General features: G+C 39.2%; 3 protein-coding genes across 5 annotated transcripts; all 3 read right to left on the reverse strand.

Moving 5' to 3' along the window:
* Window positions 1–1,148: 1,148 nt before the first annotated feature.
* On the reverse strand, window positions 1,149–6,954 carry LOC146361993 (flavin-containing monooxygenase 5-like). Of its 3 annotated transcripts, none has more exons than XM_084922482.1 (10): window positions 6,873–6,954; window positions 5,105–5,245; window positions 4,107–4,295; window positions 3,794–3,959; window positions 3,208–3,350; window positions 2,770–2,966; window positions 2,530–2,677; window positions 2,237–2,444; window positions 2,052–2,124; window positions 1,149–1,969 (listed from the first exon to the last, which is right to left on the reverse strand). In XM_084922482.1, the coding sequence occupies exons 2-10, from the start codon at window positions 5,234–5,236 to the stop codon at window positions 1,570–1,572; spliced, it is 1,656 nt and encodes a 551-aa protein (XP_084778608.1). In that variant the 5' UTR covers window positions 5,237–5,245; window positions 6,873–6,954; the 3' UTR covers window positions 1,149–1,569. The 3 variants fall into 3 exon arrangements, with proteins under 3 accessions (XP_084778608.1, XP_084778607.1, XP_084778609.1); XM_084922481.1 differs by lacking the exon at window positions 6,873–6,954 and adding an exon at window positions 5,329–5,481; XM_084922483.1 differs by lacking the exon at window positions 6,873–6,954 and adding an exon at window positions 5,368–5,480.
* A 1,701-nt stretch (window positions 6,955–8,655) lies between these two features.
* LOC146361994 (flavin-containing monooxygenase 5-like) lies at window positions 8,656–12,440 on the reverse strand. The gene is made up of 9 exons (XM_084921704.1): window positions 12,282–12,440; window positions 11,307–11,495; window positions 10,993–11,158; window positions 10,699–10,841; window positions 10,363–10,559; window positions 9,926–10,061; window positions 9,541–9,760; window positions 9,258–9,330; window positions 8,656–9,096 (listed from the first exon to the last, which is right to left on the reverse strand). Exons 1-9 carry the CDS (start codon window positions 12,411–12,413, stop codon window positions 8,679–8,681), a joined length of 1,674 nt encoding a protein of 557 aa, XP_084777830.1. The 5' UTR covers window positions 12,414–12,440; the 3' UTR covers window positions 8,656–8,678.
* Window positions 12,441–14,916: 2,476 nt separating this feature from the next.
* Window positions 14,917–18,918, reverse strand: LOC146361995 (flavin-containing monooxygenase 5-like). The gene is made up of 11 exons (XM_084922527.1): window positions 18,752–18,918; window positions 18,419–18,559; window positions 18,039–18,227; window positions 17,779–17,944; window positions 17,538–17,680; window positions 17,252–17,451; window positions 16,746–16,979; window positions 16,424–16,545; window positions 16,277–16,349; window positions 16,112–16,181; window positions 14,917–16,033 (listed from the first exon to the last, which is right to left on the reverse strand). The coding sequence occupies exons 2-11, from the start codon at window positions 18,548–18,550 to the stop codon at window positions 15,656–15,658; spliced, it is 1,707 nt and encodes a 568-aa protein (XP_084778653.1). The 5' UTR covers window positions 18,551–18,559; window positions 18,752–18,918; the 3' UTR covers window positions 14,917–15,655.
* Window positions 18,919–20,629: the final 1,711 nt, after the last annotated feature.

Below are 20,629 nucleotides of genomic sequence, written 5' to 3' on the forward strand. Positions count from 1 at the left end.
TTTGAGTTGTTAAAGTCCAACGTCCAATGTCAGACGTGACTGTTTCAAAATGACCCGGTTCAGCTTTCCACCATGAAACGCATGACCCTAAATTTCAGAAACAGCCAGACAAAGTGAAGCAGCATCAATTCCCTCTTCAAATTATGTGCCACAAGCTGAATTCTACAGTGGCAACTGAAAGTTTTTCCAAGCAGTCATTTATGTCGATACCAGTTTCAACTGAAAATTCAGCAACAAACGTCAAGCAGCATCAAGCTTTGTTATATGTTGGACCAGCTGAGAGGTAAGTAAAGGATTTTAAGGAAGCAGGGACATTTCGTGCTGATGAAACAGGATATTCAAATACCGCAGTGACACTGCTTAAATATTTATTTTTTCTTACTTACTTTGCTACTTCTAATGAAACACTGTCAAACAGCACTGATATGCTTGTGTATGTTTTCATGCATTATTAAATCAACCTTTAACTGTTAAAAAAATGTCAGGGTACCGCAAGTCCTCAGCGTTCAACCTGCCAATTGTTGTGTTTTAGTCTGTGTCTCCATTCTCTCATTTTCCCTGTTTGTGTGCATTTATGTGCACGCGCGCGTGTGTGCGTGCGTGTACTGGCCTTTTTGCATTGTGGGGACCAAGTTTCAGACACACACCTGGTGGCAGTAACACACCTGCTCTGATGATCTCGTTTGGGCAGCTTCGTAAGGAAGGAGCAGTGGATCAGTCTTTGCTGGATTGTTGCCTTGAAAGCGGTAAATGAAGCGTTGCTCCTGCTCCTATTTTTTGGGTTAATTGTGAAGATACGTTAACTGGTCTGTCCCTGTGCACAGCATTTAAAAATTGTGAGATATCGAGTGGTGAGCTGACTCTGGTGTGACAAAGTTACTTAGTCTGCATCTAAAAGGAAGCCTTGTGGAGACTGGACCTTCCAACTGCTAAGATATTTTTTGAACGGTGTTTTTTCTGTTGACTGTGAATAAATGCACTGTATTCAGCCGTGGGCGTGAGTCCTGCCTCTAAACATGACACAAATCTTTGAGCCCTAAAAATAATAAATACTTTAAAAGAAGAAAGAAAATCATGGACTCTTAAGCTTGACACTCTAAGCAAAAGCCACAAGTAGCCATAAAGTAACTGTAGAAAACATGTAGACTTATGGAAATGATTTATTAGAAATTTTATTGGAAAATTTCATTACTGGCTACTGGAACGACCACAGATTGTTGGCTGAGTTATTTGCCAGAAAATAAAATTAAAAAACAAAATTTTAAGAAAGCTGCAGAAACACTTCTGTTCAGATTCTAGTGCAGAGTTAAACAAATCCAGAATGTATATTTTAAAAACTCATGTCTTTCATTGTTAAAAACAGTCTAATGCAGCCTCTTCGTTAACATTAGTACTATTATACTATTAGAAGGTCTACTGTGGTCCTCGTGCCACTGTGGTCATTAGAAGTCGAACCATTCATTCTCACTATGTGAGGATGGCCTGGCTGACTTCAGCCAAGTAAACTGATTAAACTTTCATTGCCTGTGCACAAAGTTAAAACTGATCAGTTCTGGATTTTCAATTTCATCATATTTTAAGCCTGTATAGCAAAGCAGTGGGATCCTGAAGGAAAGCTGGAAGGTTGTTCCTTTTAACATAGACAGTGAAGGACAAAGCAGAAGCCGACAGAAGCAGAGGCCACTTATATGATCTCCTGGGTTTGGGGTCATCGCATTGCCTGGTCTGCATAGGTTGAGTCACTCTCTCCCACTGAGTGAGGATGGCCTGGCGGGCTCCAGCCCACTTTCCTGGCCCCCTGAGACGATACTGGTACGGCGTGCAGGGACCAAAGAGCACATTCATTCCCAGCCTGGGGTCAGTCAGCAGCATCCTTGGGATGTTGGGTTGAACTCCCACTAGCTCTGCCATTTCATCCATGTAGCTGACATAGTCCACCTGGATGGTGTGTCTCTGACTGGTGACATACCTAAAAAAGTTTGAGTTGAACATATGAAGATGCAGATCTTAAACATAGGTTTCTATAAAGCTGAGTAAATCCACTTCATTACCTTTGAGCCATGGCCTCCTGCTTACACTGAATATCTTTTAGCATGGCAGCTGATGGAGGAAGCTTTATGCAGCCTGTTTGAAAGGGGACAAAGCTGTTTACTGTAGTAAAAAATAACAACTCTATAAAAATTCTAAAATCCTGAGTGATGAGAAAAAGCTGTGTTAAAGAAAAAGTCATTTTTACCTTTGAAGACACGTGTAGCCCATCTGGCCTGCATCTCAGAGATGGGCATAATGGCTCCCAGGGGCTGCACTAGACCAATGATAGCCAGAGTCGGGCGTTCGAGCTCAGGAGGAAACACATATTTGTACAGAGATGCTTTGTTGTTAGACACAGAGACCACCTGTGAAGCCAGGAATGGAAAGGAAAACTGGTATCCTGTAGCAAACACCTGAAAGACAGCGGTCCATGTTAGTCAAAAGTCAATTTCACTGATCTCTATGAAGGTGAAGAAAAGTATGTAATTCCAGACCTACCACCAGGTCAACATCTTCCACTACACTGCCATCATCAAACTCCACACTGGAACCTTGAAATCTGCGGATGTTGGGTTTCACCTGAACTGTTCCAGAGAGGATGCGGTTGGGAAGGTCATCATTCACTGTGGGATGTTGGCTGAACACCCTGAAAAAAAGTCAAACAAAACAAATTCAGACATGAAACAATCCAGACACAAATTACATTGTAAAATGTAATGTATTAGTAGAATACTGTACCTGTGCCTTGGCTTTAGGTTGTACAGAGCGTGATCAAATTTTTTGTTGAGCCGGCTCTCTCTCAGACTACAGAGAACACCAAAGGGAAGATTTTTTCTTAGGAAACCTGTCACCCTGTTAGAAAACAAGTCAACGGGAATCCCATTGTCCCAGACTCTGTTCAGAATCCATGCTCCCCTTCGAGTGCTCAGGTAAAGCTTGAAAGAAGGAAAAAAAAAAAAAAAAAAAAAAAATTAGCAAGTTTTGCTGTTACGTCTTCTTTAATGTCCACATCCATGCGTCACAGGTCACTGCTTGTGTAGTATTTAAACTGTATTCAGCCTAAAACTGTGAGAATGGTGAAACTTCACGTGAAATTATTTTCATCACTAAGAATGTTAAATACTCAAACAGTTCAGACACATTCTTACTCTAATGATGCGACCAACTCATTCCAACCTGCTTGGTGACTCTACTCAGTTCCACTGCTATGTCTCCTCCAGAGTTTCCAATTCCAATCACCACGACCTTTTTATTCCTCCACTCCTCGGGAGTCTTGTAGTCTCTGCTGTGGAAATACTTCCCCGTGAAAGTGTCAATGCCTGAAGAAAATAAGACAGACTTACGGTGGGTAGACACAATGTTTCAATACTTCTGCTATAAAAAGACTGATCTATATTTGAAGGCACACAAAAGTTTCACTCATGCTTTGTTGAAGGTTGATTAGTTCTGCCCCTTGAGTGAACTATAAGATAAGAATAACGTTCCTTTTGATGGAGTATATAGTTGGATCAGGTGACCCAAAATCCTCCCTTAGTTATACTGCAATAGGTCTAGGATTCTCAGGGATTCCACCGATGCATTGTGTGTTTCTTCGTCAGTCATCTTTTTTGCTTACTATGTGTTAATACACCTCTCTGGATTTAATTATTAGTTATTATTAATCTCTGGCTCACTTCCACAGCATTTCTTTGTCCTGTTTTCATCCACTCACTCCCAAACTGGCATTGAATTGAATGTTGATAGCTTGTAGGGCAAGGGTTACCTGGAAAGTCATGAAGAGGCATATTGGGGTTGCAGTGATGTCCAATACAGATCATCACAGCTTCAAAACTGTGTTTCTCCTTCTTGCCATCCTTGTTCTCTGTTTCAACAACCCACTCGCCTGAATGAGAAAAATTTGATTTCTGCTTCACCTGCAAGACGTTGGTCTGGAAAACAGAAAGACAGACACAGGGGACAGAACAAAGTATTTTTTTTCTATGAAATTAATGTTGGAGTAATTAGGATTTAATTTAAATTATTTATTTTTTAATTATGTGATACAATTTACCATTTCAGACATAAAGCATTCTTACATTAAAGCGTATGTGCTTGGTGAGCTGGAAGTGGTCAGCATACAGCCGAAAGTAGTCCATGATGAGGGAGTTGTGCATGAAGTTTGGGAAGTGTGCAGGGATGGGAAAGTCACTGAAACACATCATCTCCTTTGAGGTGTTGATGATGACAGAGTGGTAGATGCTGGCCCTGTCTGGCTCTGGATTCTCCTAAAGGGGGGAAAATTTTAAAAAAGATAATTGAGCTGAAGCACCATTACTCTTTCAATGCTCGTCATAGGCTTGAGCACAGTTTTATTACATTTGTAGTTCATTTATATCTATGTTATTACACATCTACTGCAAATATTGTACTTTGTTTTTCACGCCATTTATTTTAGAGTATAAATCTATCTATCTATATAGTCTGCTGTATTATTGATAAAACTACTTTATAGTGCATAAGGTGACATATACTTCATATAACACTTGCTGTTGGAGACTTAATTACTTCAATAATATCTACAGTATTGTGCAAAAATCTTGAGCCATCCATTTATATTTTGCTTGAAAGGAACCAGACATAATTTTATAAAGTGGTCTTTGCTGCTTCTCCAGGCTTTCTGGAGGTTTTTGAGATTTTCTTTAGACATCGGCTGTTTTTTTTCCCAGTCAGTTTTAGTTTGGCTCTTGTACCTGATGATTTTCAAAATTAAAATTGAGATGCTGAGATGTTCTGCTGTGTTTAGTGTAATTTTAAAAATTTATGGCAGCAACACTACTCAAAAAAAAAAGTTGTAGCGCTTTTATACCTTTCCACATTGATTAGGTTTGCCAGATGGTCCCTCACATTTTTAGTCCAGAGGATAGGCACCCATTTTTTCTAAAAAGGGTTTCAATTTTAGATTTCTTTTGTACTTAGAAATCTCCAATTTAAATAAACCTGTGGCCAATTAACCCAATTAGTTTTAAAGTGCTCATCCAGATGTTTCTTTTTATTACCGCTTACATAATTAATCTAGTAAAAGGAAAGCACCAACCTTAAACCTCCACAGACCACCAATATCATCACTACTTTCGAAGCACACAGGCTCCAGCCCCTCATCCAAACAGCTCTTGATACAGGCCAGACCTGAAGCCCCTCCACCAATCACTGCCACACGACGACTCATGCTGCAGCTCTGCGAAGGAGACATCAGATTGGTTCAAAAATGTTTACTGTTAAGAAACTGCAGCCAATAAGCTGTACACAACAAGTAATTACCTTCAGAAGAAACAGAGAAAGCTGAAACAGACTTTTAACCTGATGTAGATGTTTCTTCTTGACCAGGGGTAGACAAATCCAGGCCTCGAGTGCCTGTGTCCTGCAGGTTTTTAGATTTTGTAGATATTACCCTGGCTCAGCACACCTGAATTAAATAATTAGTTCATTACCAGGCCTCTGGAGAATTTCAAGACATGCTGAGTTAGTAATTTGGCAATTTGAAACAGCTGTGTTGGATCAAGGACACATCTAAAACCTGCAGGACACCAGCACTTGAGGCCTGGAGTTGCCTAGTCCTGCCCTAGATGATATGACGACAGCGTTGATCTTTATTCTGTTATCTTGTACAAAAGCATAAGGTTCAGAAAAATTATAATGATTACAAAATGGTACATTTCAGGCTAGAATAGCAAAGGGGAACCTGTCAGTAGAGGAATGAAAAAGAAGGAACAGGGAGTATCAAAAAAAAAGGAGAGAAAAAATTAACAGCCAGTCCGAGTTGAAGAAAGAGTTTCTCATAAAGGAAAGGGAAAGATGGAGAAATAGAGTGAAAAAGAGAAAAATAAAGAACATCAGTGATCTGAAAGAAAGCGAAAAAAGGCAGAAGAGAAGGTTTTAGAAGAAAGCACAGAGAGACAAAAGGAGAGAAAGTACAGCAGGGTCTAAACACACAATCACAGAGTACTTTAGGAATCAAGTAGTAGGTAGCTACTTGCTGGTGAACTATTAAGATGTAGAACTTGACATGTGCAAAAACAGAATTGTTATGTGTCTTGTGATATTACAAAGGTTGCTAAGGTTTAATAGTTATTTTGAAAGAAATAATATCTTGTTTTCTACTAGTGTGTCAACACCGTCAGATTTGTGTCACCACCGTCAGCACCTTGTCAACTCCATAATATGGAGTTTTGGTTTATTTTTCTCTTTTGGAGAACCATATATTTTCCTCCCTCATGATCTTCCAATAAAAATACATAATTTTTTCAATAAATGTGTAATTTGCATTCTGCTTAATATGATTGTTTCTTATAGAGATTAAATACAAGCTTCTGAAAATATGTATGACTGTAACTCTAATAATAAAAAGCCAAAACAATCTTACTTTTAAATGTGGTATAATTACTTTGAAAACATATGTGCATAAACAATAGAATAGAGAAGCTGCTAATAGTCAAAATAGCTGAAACAACTTAATTTAAAATGTATATTTTTGCATTTCTTTGTGTCTGACGGTGTTGACAAAAACCTTGCACTTCTCCAGCAAAAACATAAATTATTAAAAAATGTTACACCTGGGAGATTGTACCAAAACATGGCGAGACAGCCAAAACTTTGTGTAACAATTATATGTAAATATGTTTTTGAAAAATCAAAAAATATATTTTAGAAAATTAAAACCTGTTTTGTCCCTAATCTCAGGAATCACTGATAGCCAATAGGCTACTGCCTGCAGGAGTGGTAGCCTACATATATTACAAAGTGCTGTAAACATTACTCTTGATTCTGCTACACTTATGAACTCAAATGTTATAAAAAGTTCTTACCTCTAGTACGTTGAAGAAAAAAATAATTTTTGTGTTGCCTGCAGCCTAGTAGTAGCTAGAGTGAGAGCTGTGCAAGTAGGGTGCTAATCATTGATTCCAAAGCAAGTAAACCCTTGGATGGACTGCTGACCTGTCCAAGGAGAGTTACTATGAGCAAACAGAATGAGACTGAAATGAACTCTGAACTCACCATCTCTGGTCCAACTACAATGACTGAGGCTAACTCTGTGGCTAAGTGCAAGGGGTACTTTGTCCACGCTAGTTTAGCATTTCTTTTACTTATTTACTGTTACTTATGCTTTTGTTGGTTGTTGCTTTATTTTTGCTTTTTTTTCAGCAGGTGATCAAGCAGATTTCCAGTGTCTTTTCTCTCTATCCCTCTTCTCCTCCATTTTTCTTTCCTCTCCTTCTGTTAACTCTCTTCCCAACTTTTCTTTCCTTCTTCTTTTTCTTTCCTGTCAACTAGTCCCATTATAATAACTTAAAATAGAAAAAAAGTGAACAAACCGTTAACAAAAGCCATAATGGCATTTTTCTTGGCCTTCAGACAATAATTCCGATTGCTACAGTACAGGATGGGGAAAAAAGGAATTCTTTTAATTTGCATTTGTAATGTACTGTGTTTTAAGTGGGATTTCATCTGTTTGGGTGTGCGTATTCACAACCATGCTTAAGTTCTGGCTGGTTTTTGTTTTTTTAAACACGTGACTTTTGCTACACTTGCACAGCAACAGATCTGTGCAGTGATTTGTATTGGTGTGGATTGGTTTGTCTGTAAGTGGATGATTCCTTGACCTTGCGGATCAGGCTCACAGGATCAGGCTTTTGTATGTACCACCAGGGGGCGTATTACTCAGTCTTAATTTTTCAGATTGGACACTTTTATCTGTACTAACAATATTTAATGATTATTCATTCCTATGGATAAAAGATTTTCTTATGGTTCCACAAGTAAGATGCACTAATGTTCAGTTTCTGGTGAACTTTAGTGCACCTTACTTTACTGTGAGGAAAATGTCGTGGCATGCTGTGTATAGCAGCTAATCACTGACATCTATTGAATAGCTCATGCTGTTGCACTTTGATTGTTCAGCGATATTAATATCAATCTTGAGAATTTTTTTTGAGCTTGTATGAATTGTTTTCTGGTTGTTGCATCCACAATGGTATGCTGCTGTAGCCCCTTTGCTTCAATGTGTTTTTGTATATTCAGTGATGATCTTCTGAATACCTTAGTTATAATGTGTGGTTAACATTTTTCTCTTTTTTGGACCATTCTCTAAAAACTCTGGAGGTGACTTGCGGGGAAATCCCACAGATCAGCAGTTTCTGAAATATCGGAAATGCCACAAACAACCACACGCAAGCCACATTCAGTCAGTTCAATCAACTTTTATCTCCATTCTGATGCTCAGGTTGAACTTCAACATGTTGTCTTAGCAATGTCTGAAGGCTTAAATGCATTGAGTTTTCTGTACCTAACAAACTGGCCAGTGAGTGCATAAGTTTAACTTTAGCAACTTTGTTTGAACCATACCATATAAAATTAATCATTGAAAATAATTTTCTGCTGCCAGTATTAAACAAAGACTCAAATACAAGTTTCTGTAGATAGGCATGATGCAAAAAAGCAACAGTTACCAAAAACCACACCACAAAAAACAAATAAATAAATTGTGCAGATTTAACAAATCCAGTTTTTTCATTTTTAATATTTTAATTTTAATATATATTTTTTATTTCTTATTCAGCTTGAGAAGTTATGCACTGTATTGTAAAAACAATCTCTGCCTACATCTCCTTCATTCACCCTGCAATTAACTGAAGAGATCTCTGGAATGAAGAAGCAGAGAAGTAAGAGACAAAGTGGAGCTTATTGTAGAAGATACAACACAACAGAGCAGCACCTGAGAGAAACATTATTATGCTCAGTTTAGAAGAATGTTTGATGTCTGGCTTTGGTTCTGTTACCACTCTGGTCTTAAAAGGCTGAAACACCCGGTCCCACTGAGTGAGGATAGCCTGACGGGCTCCAGCCCACTTTCCTGGTCCAGTCAGACGGTACTGGTATGGTGTGCAGGGTCCTAAAAAAACCTGCAGTGCCAGTGTTGGGTCCTTAAAAAAGAGCCATGGTATGTTTGGCCTTACCCCCACCTCTTCAGACAGAGAGTCCATGTAAGGGATGTAGTCCACTTGCAGTGGGTTGCGTTCTGAGCATGCAAACCTAACAGAGAAGCAAATAAAGAAATAACAGATGACACTGAAAAAGCATATATTAACCAGTCTAAGCTAAGAGACTTTGTAAAACATTAATCAGAATACAAAAAATAAGGATTCTGGTGGAGATGAGCAGCTTTTTAATATATCTTAAAAATAATTTCCTACTTCTGATACATGGTTGCCGTGTCCTTCTCAATTTCCTTCATCATGTTCTCCTCTGTGAGGAGGGCTGTTAAACCTGTCATGGAAAAATTCAGAACAATTTCAAACACAGAGTTATTGCATGATGATCTTACTTTTGCACTGGAGCATATGCTTTAGGTTTGCATTAATAGCTCTAGTGTTTTCTCAATTCAAAATATAAAGCATACATCGCAGAATTCCTACTGAAACCCCTTCCATGACTTTGCACAATCAAAATATTCTCCTATACCTTTTTATGTTTTACCTTTAAACACTCTTGTAGCCCAACGAGCCTGCATCTCAGCCAGAGGGTTAATAGCACCAAAGCCATGTATGAAGCCCACCACTGCCAGTGTTGGTGAGGTCAGTGCAGGAGGGAACACATGTTTGTAGAGCTGCAGCCTGTAACCACATTTAGCCTGTAGAGCTGAGGGCAGGAAAGGAAAGCTGTAGTTGTACCCTGTGGCAAACACAACCACATCCACCTGTATGACAGACAAACAACCCTGGGATTAGATGAACATGTGCATTTAAATCCCCTTTACATCATTTCAAAAATAAAACCAAATGAAAAGAGACAGTCCAAGAATTACTACTAGGATATCCTATATTTTTCACCTGAACAGAATAGTTGTTGAAGTGATAAACACCTTGTCTATGGTGCTTCCATCAACAAAGACCACACTAGACCCACAGAACTCCCTCACGTTTGGTTTCACTGCAACACGACCTGAGATGATACGAGCCGGCAAGTCATCATTCACTACAGGAATCTGTGCAAAAAAGCTGAATACAGTTTTACAGGAGCTATGTTAGTGACCAAGGCAGTTAGACACAAATACCTGGTGCAAACATACAGTAGTCATGGCAAGATATCAAGTCACATACATAAAAAACTTTGTTTAGACCATAAACATGCTGCACATTACACCATGTGTGTTTCAGATTCACGCTCTTTTAACAAATATATACTTTAGTTTTGCATTTACCTTTTGTTACAATTCCTTTGGAACATTTAACACATAATTTTTGAAGTTCTCGGTTATGATGATGTATTTTTAAATCAAACGTTTGACCATGCTTTTACCCATGTTTCGGTTTCAGGCCATATAGTTTGTGGTCCAGCGCTTGATTCAGCTTCTTCTCCAACATTGTGTTGGTCCATGAGGGGAAGAGCTTTCGTATCAGTGCGTCCATTCGAGAACTCCCGACAACATCTAGTGGAAGTCCCCCTGGCCCTACACGGCCAAGAACCCATGCTCCACTTCTGGTACTGAGATACACCTGCAGGTCATGTCAGCACAAGGAGGTTTCAGATTCACGAGTTATATTCCTTTAAGAATACAGTGCTTTCATATTCATAAACATCACTGTTCTTTTTGAATACAACATAGAAGTAAAGAAATATAGCACAGCAGCTTACCTTCTCCGCAACCCTGCTGACATCCACAGCAATATCACCACCAGAGTTCCCAATCCCAATGACCACCACCCTTTTCCCCTCCAGACCCTCAGCACTGCCGTATTCCCAACTGTGGAAATATTTGCCTCGGAAACTCTCAATACCTGGAATGATTAAAAAAAAATATACTGAATTTGTCGCTAAATATATATATTTGTCAGTCATTTCAACCACCATTGAAACATTAACACACAACACAGTGTGTGACATCTGTTGTGTTGGAGCAAGAGCAGCTGCTGCATTTCTTAAATTTACCGGGGAAGTCTCTGAGTGGCAGGTGAGGCTGGGTGAAATGTCCAGTGCAAACCATCACGGCATCAAAAACACGGGTCTCCCTCTGACCCTCTCTGCTCTCCGTCTCCACCTCCCACTGACCCGTCACTTCAAAATTTGTCGTCTGCCTCACGCTGATTACAGTAGTCTGACACAAACACAGACACTGATAAATATTCTTCACTGACATTCATCTGCAACATTTACCGGCAAGACATTATTAAGACATCATTACGCCTGTGCTATAAAGCAGACACTATAATTATTGTTTTTTCTTCTTTATGAAGATCACCGACCTGGAAGCGTATGTGTGGCAGCAGGTTGAACGTCTGAGCATACAGACGCAGATACAGCAGGACCTCAGAGTGATGCATGTTGTTAGGGAGGTCAGCAGGAGGCGGGAAGTCGCTGAAAGACATCATCTCTTTGGAGCTGTTGATGATCACTGACTTATAGATGTTGGCCCGCCCCGGCTCTGGCTTCTCCTGAAGGAGGAGAACATAAAGACAAAAAACAATGCAACTTTGCTTCTATTTAAACTCTGACTTTAAGTATATTTCAAAACTCTGTCAGGGTCTTACGGGTCTCTTAATCCCTGGATGTGTCTTCTCTATTTTCACACGTTTCTGTGGGATAGTTGCCCACTCTCTCCAACTTTGATACCATCTCTCTCCTTCACTCCAGTGAAATTTAAATTGTTTATTTTAAACTTTGAATTGATGTATGAGCAGTGAATTAGGGAATTTACATTTTACAAAGCTACTTTAGTAATGTAGCTTTTGTTAAAACCACAAAACAGCTGGGAACAGATTCTGCACTTCTCTTCAGTATCAAAATGACTGAACTGCTCTTCATTTTAACACTTGATCCATGTTACACCAGCCAGTACATTTTCTGGGATCTCTGCTTTAACGTTGCAGCCCTCCGCCTCACTCAGTCACACAAGTCATTCTCAGCAAAACTGCATCTCTGTGTGTGTCACTACAGAAAAAATAGCACTGCAGATCTTTTTTGTCACATATTCCCAACAAAGGTTGTTTGAAATACATGATTCAAGAATTTAAAGCAACTAATTTTTCAACTCTTTTCAAAAGCTCGTTTTTTACATTTTTTGTTTTTTACAATTTCTTTTCTAAATTTTGAACTTCCATTTACGTGTCTGTATTCAAAAACAGTAAACCTTGCAAGAAATGATTCAACAATTTGAATGTTAAGCTTCACTTCAATATGCTCTCACTTATATCCCCCCAAAAAACCCCATTGTTTCCCACCTTAAATCTCCAAAGACCTCCAATGTCATCACTGCTTTCAAAGCATGTGGGCTCCAGACCTTCATCCAGACAGCCTTTGATGCTCGTCAGTCCCGAGGGTCCTGCACCAATCACTGCCACTCTCTGAACCATGCTTGCACAGCTAGCTGATCTGTTACAGACGTTTGCAGTTTGAAAAATGGTTGAGTTTTATGTTTATAGCATGACTGTTTCACACCCATTGTTTCGGAGTTGCTAACTTGCATGTGAGTGTGCCTTTTTTTCATTACTTGAGTCAATCAAGGATAATTACATTAAATTCAGCAGCACGCAGAGAAGTGCTGAATGAGACTGAAATGACATCTTACTTTGAAAAGCTGCACATTTACATTTTCTTCAGTTTTCCTCCAAAAATGAATCCAATTAGTTTTACTTGTCCTTAGCAATGGTGCTGTGATTTGGTCTAATACCTAAGTGTTTGGAGTAAACAGACCTAATTTCACTTGTAAAACACAGATTAATAACATTAGTGGCAAAAAAGGGGTTCCTCCAGTGATTTTCATGCTGTAACAAGTCTGTCAACGATTTTATGTTTTGAGACTGATGGTGTTAGCTCTCAATTCAGAGGATTTTCTTTTCCCTGGAACTTTAACAAACACAATTTTAAAAAGTACATTAATGAAATACCAGCTCATTATGGTAAATGGCCTGTATTTGTATAGCACTTTACTAGTCCCTAAGGACCCCAAAGCGCTTTACACATTCAATCATCCACCCATTCACACACACATCCACACACCGGTGATGGCAAGCTACATTGTAGCCACAGCCGCCCTGTGGCGCACTGACAGAGGCGCCCCATTAAAAAGTTTCTTACAAAGTTAAGGACATTAGCAAATAAAAATAAAATCACCACAAACTAAAGATATGTCAGCCTTACCTCTTCTTCACAGGGAGAGAGGAAGAATGGATTCCTGTCCTCCTGTTTAAGTAATCAGTTATATTTTAACAGACAAAGCAGGCTGATCATTGAGCAGAACAAGAGTCAATAAACCAAGTTAATAAATAAAGACCGAAATTATACAAAAACTTATACTTTTTTCTTTTTTGTAATTAAACAAACACCCCAGATCTGCTTCTTTGTACTAATATAAACCGTATTTAAGCCCCAAATTTTCTGTATTGAAGTTTTCTGGACTTTGCAATGAGAAATGCAGCCTTTTCAATACACAGTCTACAATTAGTTTCTCAAAAAGTTCCCCAAACGAAGTAATAGTAGTACTAGTAGGAGGTACAGGAGGAATCACATGGTTATGTGACATATGTGACAAGTATGAAAATATAACATCTGACTTCAATCCAGGCCCATAGGAAATATATTATTATTAATTTATATGTCTTATTAATGCTCAAGTGGCCAAATAAAGCATTGTTATGAGCTCAAGTCAGTGTCTTTGAGTAACAGCAATAATTTAAATTCCAGTGGGAGGGCCTTTGTGCACGGGGGCATCAGATTTTAAGTAAGTGGTTTTCTTTAGCATTAACTCTGCAAACCATAATCTACTCCTCACTGGAGCTTCAACAGACACACTGGAGTTACAATATGCCAACTCAACCTTAAGCAAGATAGATGATTGTATCTCCTTACTTGCCCTTTTGGACTTAGTTCTTTTGGATTAGCTCTAATTTAGCAGTTTTTGGGAGGTCCCAGGTTAACCATGGATGTTTTTGGGAGGTCAGCAGTTTTAACTTCTTGAGACTGTAGATGAATGACAACACACACATAACACACTACAGGGCCTGGTTGCATTGTTCTCCATAAACAGAAAACGCTGGGTTTTCTGTTTAGGGCCTGTGATGGCAAGCCACACATGGTAAGCTCCACACCTCACCACTAGTTGCTTCACTTTAGTTTACTTTGCAGTCACTACACTTATTTTCAAATATACTGTTTCCTTATTAAATTAGTTTTTTTTTTCCATCACACCTTCCAATGTTAATATGGGGTGCACACATATCAACACTGTAAGGTCAAAGTTCTGTTTTGTGTTACATCTTTCTTTGTTTGAGCTACCTGGGGGTTTGGCTTCTCCTTCCTGGCTGGCAAAAGGTATGATAAAGGGCTGGGGGATCTGAAGTACTGATGACAGCCTCAGTGGACTAAACCACATGCTTCATTGCCTGGGGGGTGTTTGGAGTTTGTTTAACAGTTTTGTGTTTGCTGGTTATATGGCAGTCATCCCCCCCGTGTGTGTCATATGATTTAGCTAAGCTAGTATTTAAAATCCCTCCTGTCATTTCAGGAAGTCAGTTTGTCTTGTGTTTGTTTGATGTTTTGTTAGTTGTTATTTTGAGTTTAGTTTATTGAGTTGACCTCTTTTATTGGTCTGCCTATTTAAGTTTTTGGTTTTGTTAATTATCTTTCATATTTATATCATATTCATATTTTTCATATCCTAAAAAAAAAAAAAAGCCTGAAACAAAAGCTGCATTTTATGACATATTTTTTCAGTTTTAGGCTCAAGTCTGTCAAAAGAACCAATGCAAATGAAAATATTTTTTTCCAGGAGTGAGTGTTCATATCCTGAACCACGAAAGAACACAGTTTTATATAAATGAAAACATTTTTTTCAGTATTTTAGGCAATGTCTTTATTTGCTTTTTTCATGAGTGTTAGACAAGAAGAACTGCAGGTAGAAAATGGTGCATTTGTACATTTTCACATATTTTAAATGGCACACACTGCTATCATCATCAGTACCCAATGAGGTCAAACTAAAGGTTCATTTTTTTTAGTTAACAGAAACCTAAAGGTATAATCTAAAGTAAAACTGTCAAAGCAAACAAAGATATCTGATGGTGCATCTAAATTTAGATATGCATTTGGTGACAAATCTACACCCCGTGGACCTTGTTATGAACTGCAGGCTATTTGACATATTAAGGAGTCAATCAAAATACACATAATGCACTGTTATGTATCACTGAACATTTCATTAACAAAATCTTCTGCAGTTGGTTATCATTTTCTCTGACATGAGCCTTGCACATATAAACTTAATTTCCTCTTTTATTTCAGACTTCCGTCCATTTGTTTGAACCACATAGTTTTTAAGAATCACTTTGCATTTGCAGGCCTCAGTGTGAAGATTATGCAGACCTTTGGAACTCGAAGGTACCTTTACAACTGTATAATATTACATAATTGCAGCACATGATTTTTACACTACGACAAGAAAAGGAGACTCCCAATTTATCTCCTCTTTCCCTGCAGGCCAGCAGGAAATGAATACACAAACAGATTTTCTGTTATTCACAGACCTGTTTTCTTTCCTCTTTAATCCATGTTAAATAATTTTGTTGTTAAAATTGTTGTTATGTTAATTAAGTCTACATTACATATCAGGATTCTGTGGTAAACTGAACCACAACTCCCTCAGAAAAACTGTGCTTTTGTTCAGCATCTCAGTAGCAGCTTCCAGGGTCGTAACGATCTTGCCTTTAGAAAAAAGCACGACTATTATTACAGTTCCTGTGAATGTGAGCATCAGCGGAGAACACAAGCCAAATTTACTGGTGTTGTCTGGTATTTCTCTGGTTCTGAACGGTTGAGAAACCCGCTCCCACTGAGTGAAGATAGCTTGTCTGGCACCAGACCAATTTCCAGGCCCACTAAGACGATATTGATAAGGTGTGCAGGGACCAAAGAAGACCTTTGCCCAGAGCACAGGGTCTCTCAGAAAAAGCCTCAGGAGTTTTGGTCGAACACCTACCTGTGAATAAAAATCTGTTATGAAGGATTTGTCTATGATTAATGTTGAAAATTTTATTTATAGCTAAAGTGAACTCACTTCCCCAGCCATAAAATCCAGATATGGGATGTAATCAACCTGTAGAACAGCCTGCCGTGGACAGGGATAGCTGAGAAAGAAATATTTTCTTGTGTCATTAACAGGACTTAATGGGAATAAGTAATCGACCAGGGCCATTTAATAACTTTCAGAAATGATGTCTACCTTTGCATGTTTCTCCTCCTCTCAGACTCAATGACATCCAGCATTTTCTGTTTGGTTGGAAGACGACTCTGACCTTAAAGATATGATGTTTCAGCTACTATTTCCCCAAACCCCGTGTAAGCTTGTGTGTTTGTTTGAAGAGTTTACCTAAAAAGACCTTAACAGCCCAGCGAGCCTGCATTTCCACTGTAGGCATGATTGGACCTTTTACTTGGAAAAGTCCCATGATGGCCAGCGTGGGAGGTTGCAGCGATGGAGGAAACGCTCTCCTAAAACATGAAAGATAAAACTATGTGGCGGTACTTTAAGAATTTTAATATGATAGCACTGTAAAAGTTGCCTGCAGCACCAACCCCCCCCCCCCGAAAAAAAAAAGTATCATGTATGATTCAAACTTTAATCTCTAGACTTTACATTTGAGAGGATACCCATGCAAGTCAGTGATCCACTCTGTCCACCATGAACTTACTTGTACAGTGTCACCTCTTCATATGGTCCCTCTGACAGAGTTGATGGTAGGAATGGGAACTTTCCAATGTAACCTGTGCAAAATACCACGGCGTCAATGTTCTCCTCCACCGTGCCATCTTCAAATACAACTCTAGAGTCCTTGAACCCTTCCAGATTGTGCTTCATGACTATTGCCCCCTGAAGGATTCGGCCTGGGAGATCGTCATTGATCATAAGCTTTCTCTCCATAAGTCTGTGAAAGAAGCAAAGTAGTGAAGTCTCTGTTGCTACAGATGCTGTTGTCTAATTGTCCGCTCATGCCATGCTGGTACTGATGAAATTATGAGTAAAACTCGAGAAAGACGTATGTCAGACAAGAAACAATATAGAAATAATTCTGATTAATTTTCGTCTTTATTAGGTAGGAATTACAATTGTAAGTGTCTTTCAGGTTTGAGGGGATTGCGCTGTCTTTTTTAAAGTTTCGTGAATTTGTGACGACTATTTCAAAAGCACGTACATTACCTGTGTTTGGGTTTTAGACCATACAATATGTGGTCATATTTATTGTTCAGTGCTCTCTCTGCTGCCCAGTTGACCAAAGTCTTGGGGAGCAATTGGAAGAGGACATTGTTAATCCGTTTGATTACTGCCATGTCGAGAGGAAAGCCATTGGTGGACATCCTGCCGATCACCCAGGCCCCTTGACGTGTACTGAGAAAGGTCTGTCGATACAAAAGCGGTACAGTCGACATTTGATCATCTCTCTCAGTCCTGTACCTCCGTGACAAACCAAACGTTTGCATTTCACCTTCTCGGCCGATCTGCTAATCTCCACAGCAATATCACCTCCAGAATTGCCAATGCCGACCACCACCACCCTTTTTCCTGTGAAGGCATCTGCATCTTTATATTCCCAGCTGTGAAGACACCTGCCAGAAAAGGTTTCATACCCTGGAGGAATACAGATTTTGCTACAGTCACAAGGAAAACATTTTTTCCAAGAATGTCATGATTTAAATACTATTACTCTATGATGTCCATTTATTTACCTTGAAAGTCAGACATTGGTAATGTTGGATGGGTGTAGTGACCTGAGCACACCAGAATGGCATCAAAGATGTGCCTCTCTTCCTGTCCGTTCTTGTTTATGGTCACTACTTCCCATTGGCCGGATAGAGAGAAATCCGGCCTTTGCAAAACACTCCTCACTGTGGTCTGAGGTGTGCATGCCCACATTCACAGAAAAATATACATTAATATCAACAACACTGCTTTCATAGAATACTTGAGCTGATGAGATGCCATCTACCTGAAAGTTAATGTATCTAAGCAGGTCAAAGTGTTCAGCATAGAGCCTGAAGTACTGCAGAAGCTGTGAGTTATGCATGAAGTTGGGATAGTCAGACGGCATTGGAAAATCACTGAAGCACATCATTTCTTTGGAGGTATTGACCACCAAGGACCGGTAGATGCTGGTTCGATCTGGCTCAGGTGTCTCCTGTTGACACACATGAAAACAAGAGCAAAGCAGGTAAAAACATCTCTCTGCAACTATTCTACACTTTAATGCAGTGTTTATAATGATTGTTGTGGACAAGCGAAACCCTTTCTCCATATACAGTAATAACAGGATTCAACAACAGCAAGAACAATCATCAAACTTTGTAATGTGGTTGTGCCCCCACTTACTCTAAAATTCCACATGCCGCCAATGTCATCACTGCTTTCAAAGCAGACAGGCTCGAGCCCCTCATCCACACAGATCTTGATACAGGCCAAACCAGAACAGCCTGCTCCAACTACTGCCACACGTCGAACCATTACTGAACACTTGGGTATGGAAAGACACTGTGAGTCAGACATGTTTCATGCACAAACATGAGACTGCATGCACATTTTTATGTTTCTTCTTCTGTCTTCCATAATCAACTACCTCAAAAGTAGTAACATTGTAAGCTGTACACTATGTGCACAAAAATAGGCCATTGTTACAAGTTTGAAAGACATGTCAGTTGCTCTCACCTTCTTCAGTTATATGCTTGTCGGTCCTGTTTAGCCGGTGTTGGGCGTTAAACGGTGTGTAAGCTCCCATGACCTGAACTCTTGTTGTGCAATCAGTTAAACAATATGCCAGAGGAGGGACTTTAACCCTTCTCTTGAAATATTCTATAAATGAGTGCTGGAATGAGTAAAAGAGGTGCTTCTTATTAGAACCCACATGATGGGAAGACTCAGTTTCTCAAATCTGTACATTTTTGCATTGTTGCATCTGGGTCATATGTGACGTAGCGTGTGTCCTTTATTGCGGTTTTTATCCAAATCTTTTGTAAGAGTGTGACATCGTTCAATTTGAGGATCTTTGAAGATCCTTCTGCAGGCTTCCCTCTGTATCAATGGCTCTGTTCTGAATGGCTTAATTCTTGGGCTTTCCTATCAATGTGTTTGCTGCTGATTGGCTCCTCCATGACATCCTGCTGTTTAAAAGTTCGGGTTTCTATATTACTCTCCTGACAGCAACTTGGCCCAAACCTCCAAACCCTGCTATACTCTTTCTGTTATAGAGGAGAAGTCTCTTTAGGCCCAGTGTTTGTTAGTGTGGTTTGTATTAAGTGTTCTATCATGTAAATACATAAATTTGTTATCATATAACTCAGGGGCTCAGGGGGTTGGGAAGCGCATCTGTAACCGGAAGGTCGCCGGTTCGATCCCCGGGGTCTCTGTCCTGGTCATTGTGTTCTTGGGCAAGACACTTCGCCTACTGGTGTTGGCCAGAGGGGCCGATGGCGCGATATGGCAGCCCCGCTTCTGTCAGTTTGCCCCAGGGCAGCTGTGGCTACAACTGTAGCTTGCCTGCACCAGTGTGTGAATGCGAGAGTGAATGAATAGTGGCATTGTAAAGCGCTTTGGATGCCTTGAAAAGTGTTATATAAATCCAATCCATTATTATCATATATAAAGGCTGAACTGCTTCTTTCCTTCTTCTTCTTCTTTTTTTTAAACACTGTTTTCTCTTGATTTACATATTATAGGAAGTAAGATTCAGGAGTCTAGTTTGTTGTACTTAGCAATCAGGTATCACTGGGGTTTGTACCACAAAGAAGGTTTGTACTTTAGTCACTAAGACTGAAGTGGAGATGCTATCTTAATAAAGTCTAGTCTAATATCAGACCAAAAAGCAAACTGTATAAGTTACCGGACTTATTCAGTATTCAGTAATTCATGGGAGAATCAGATAATAATTGGATAATAATTGTTGTGTTAGTCATTCTTAGTAATTGTTTAGATTTGTGTATGGCCCCCTTTCAAAATAAGCTTCAACCACAGCATGACTGGATGAAGAGTGAGTGGAAAGCAGACAATGATGATTAACTAATTCCAGTATACAGTATATTACAGAAGTCCACTCTAGACATAACAAAAGAATGCATATTCATTTCCATAATCATTGCCAGATGTGCTTCTTTTTTTAAAGATTTTAATCTTGAGATTCACCTGAGCTAGGACAAACTGCTCTTGACCACAGTGCTGATTTGCTTTTCACATTTTAAATTTGTGTGAAAGATTACACCAAGATTTTTAACCTGTGCTTTAATAAAACGAGTTAAAGTGCAGGTAATCTTTTAACTCTCATTTAATAGTGGAGGACCAAACAATATGGCCTGTGTTTTGGAAAACAACAAGGACATAAAATGACAAGTAAGAATTTATTTATATTTGTTACTGATCCTGTAAAGACAGGGAAAGACAAAGACTCTAGATCTTCTTGCTATCTTGCTAATGGTATTGTTATTTCCTGGAGAATTAATGGGGCACTCAGTGATTCGGAAGAAGGACAGAGAAGTTCACAGCATGCCTTGGGTGTTTCTCTGAACTAATGTTAGTTTGGCTGAATTCCCTGTA

This window comes from Perissodus microlepis, chromosome 23 (genome assembly GCF_051167445.1).
Source record: "Perissodus microlepis isolate ML-2025 ecotype Zambia chromosome 23, ASM5116744v1, whole genome shotgun sequence".
NCBI lineage: Eukaryota > Metazoa > Chordata > Actinopteri > Cichliformes > Cichlidae > Perissodus > Perissodus microlepis.

Bases quoted from the DNA above. Each gene is read 5' to 3' on its own strand.
- LOC146361993 (XM_084922482.1), bottom strand. From the start codon at position 5,236: ATGAGTCGTCGTGTGGCAGTGATTGGTGGAGGGGCTTCAGGTCTGGCC. The intron at 4,296-5,104 runs GTTGGTGCTTTC...TCCCCCCTTTAG, and splicing joins GTGGTCTGTGGAGGTTTAAG to GAGAATCCAGAGCCAGACAG. The intron at 2,967-3,207 runs GTTGGAATGAGT...CCTTCTTTCAAG, and splicing joins TGAGTAGAGTCACCAAGCAG to CTTTACCTGAGCACTCGAAG.
- LOC146361994 (XM_084921704.1), bottom strand. From the start codon at position 12,413: ATGGTTCAGAGAGTGGCAGTGATTGGTGCAGGACCCTCGGGACTGACG. The intron at 11,496-12,281 runs GTGGGAAACAAT...CTCCTCCTTCAG, and splicing joins GAGGTCTTTGGAGATTTAAG to GAGAAGCCAGAGCCGGGGCG. The intron at 11,159-11,306 runs GTCGGTGATCTT...TGTTTGTGTCAG, and splicing joins TGCCACACATACGCTTCCAG to ACTACTGTAATCAGCGTGAG.
- LOC146361995 (XM_084922527.1), bottom strand. From the start codon at position 18,550: ATGGTTCGACGTGTGGCAGTAGTTGGAGCAGGCTGTTCTGGTTTGGCC. The intron at 17,681-17,778 runs GTAAATAAATGG...GTATTCCTCCAG, and splicing joins ACCAATGTCTGACTTTCAAG to GGTATGAAACCTTTTCTGGC. The intron at 16,980-17,251 runs GTAATGTACGTG...CTTCTTTCACAG, and splicing joins GGTCTAAAACCCAAACACAG to ACTTATGGAGAGAAAGCTTA.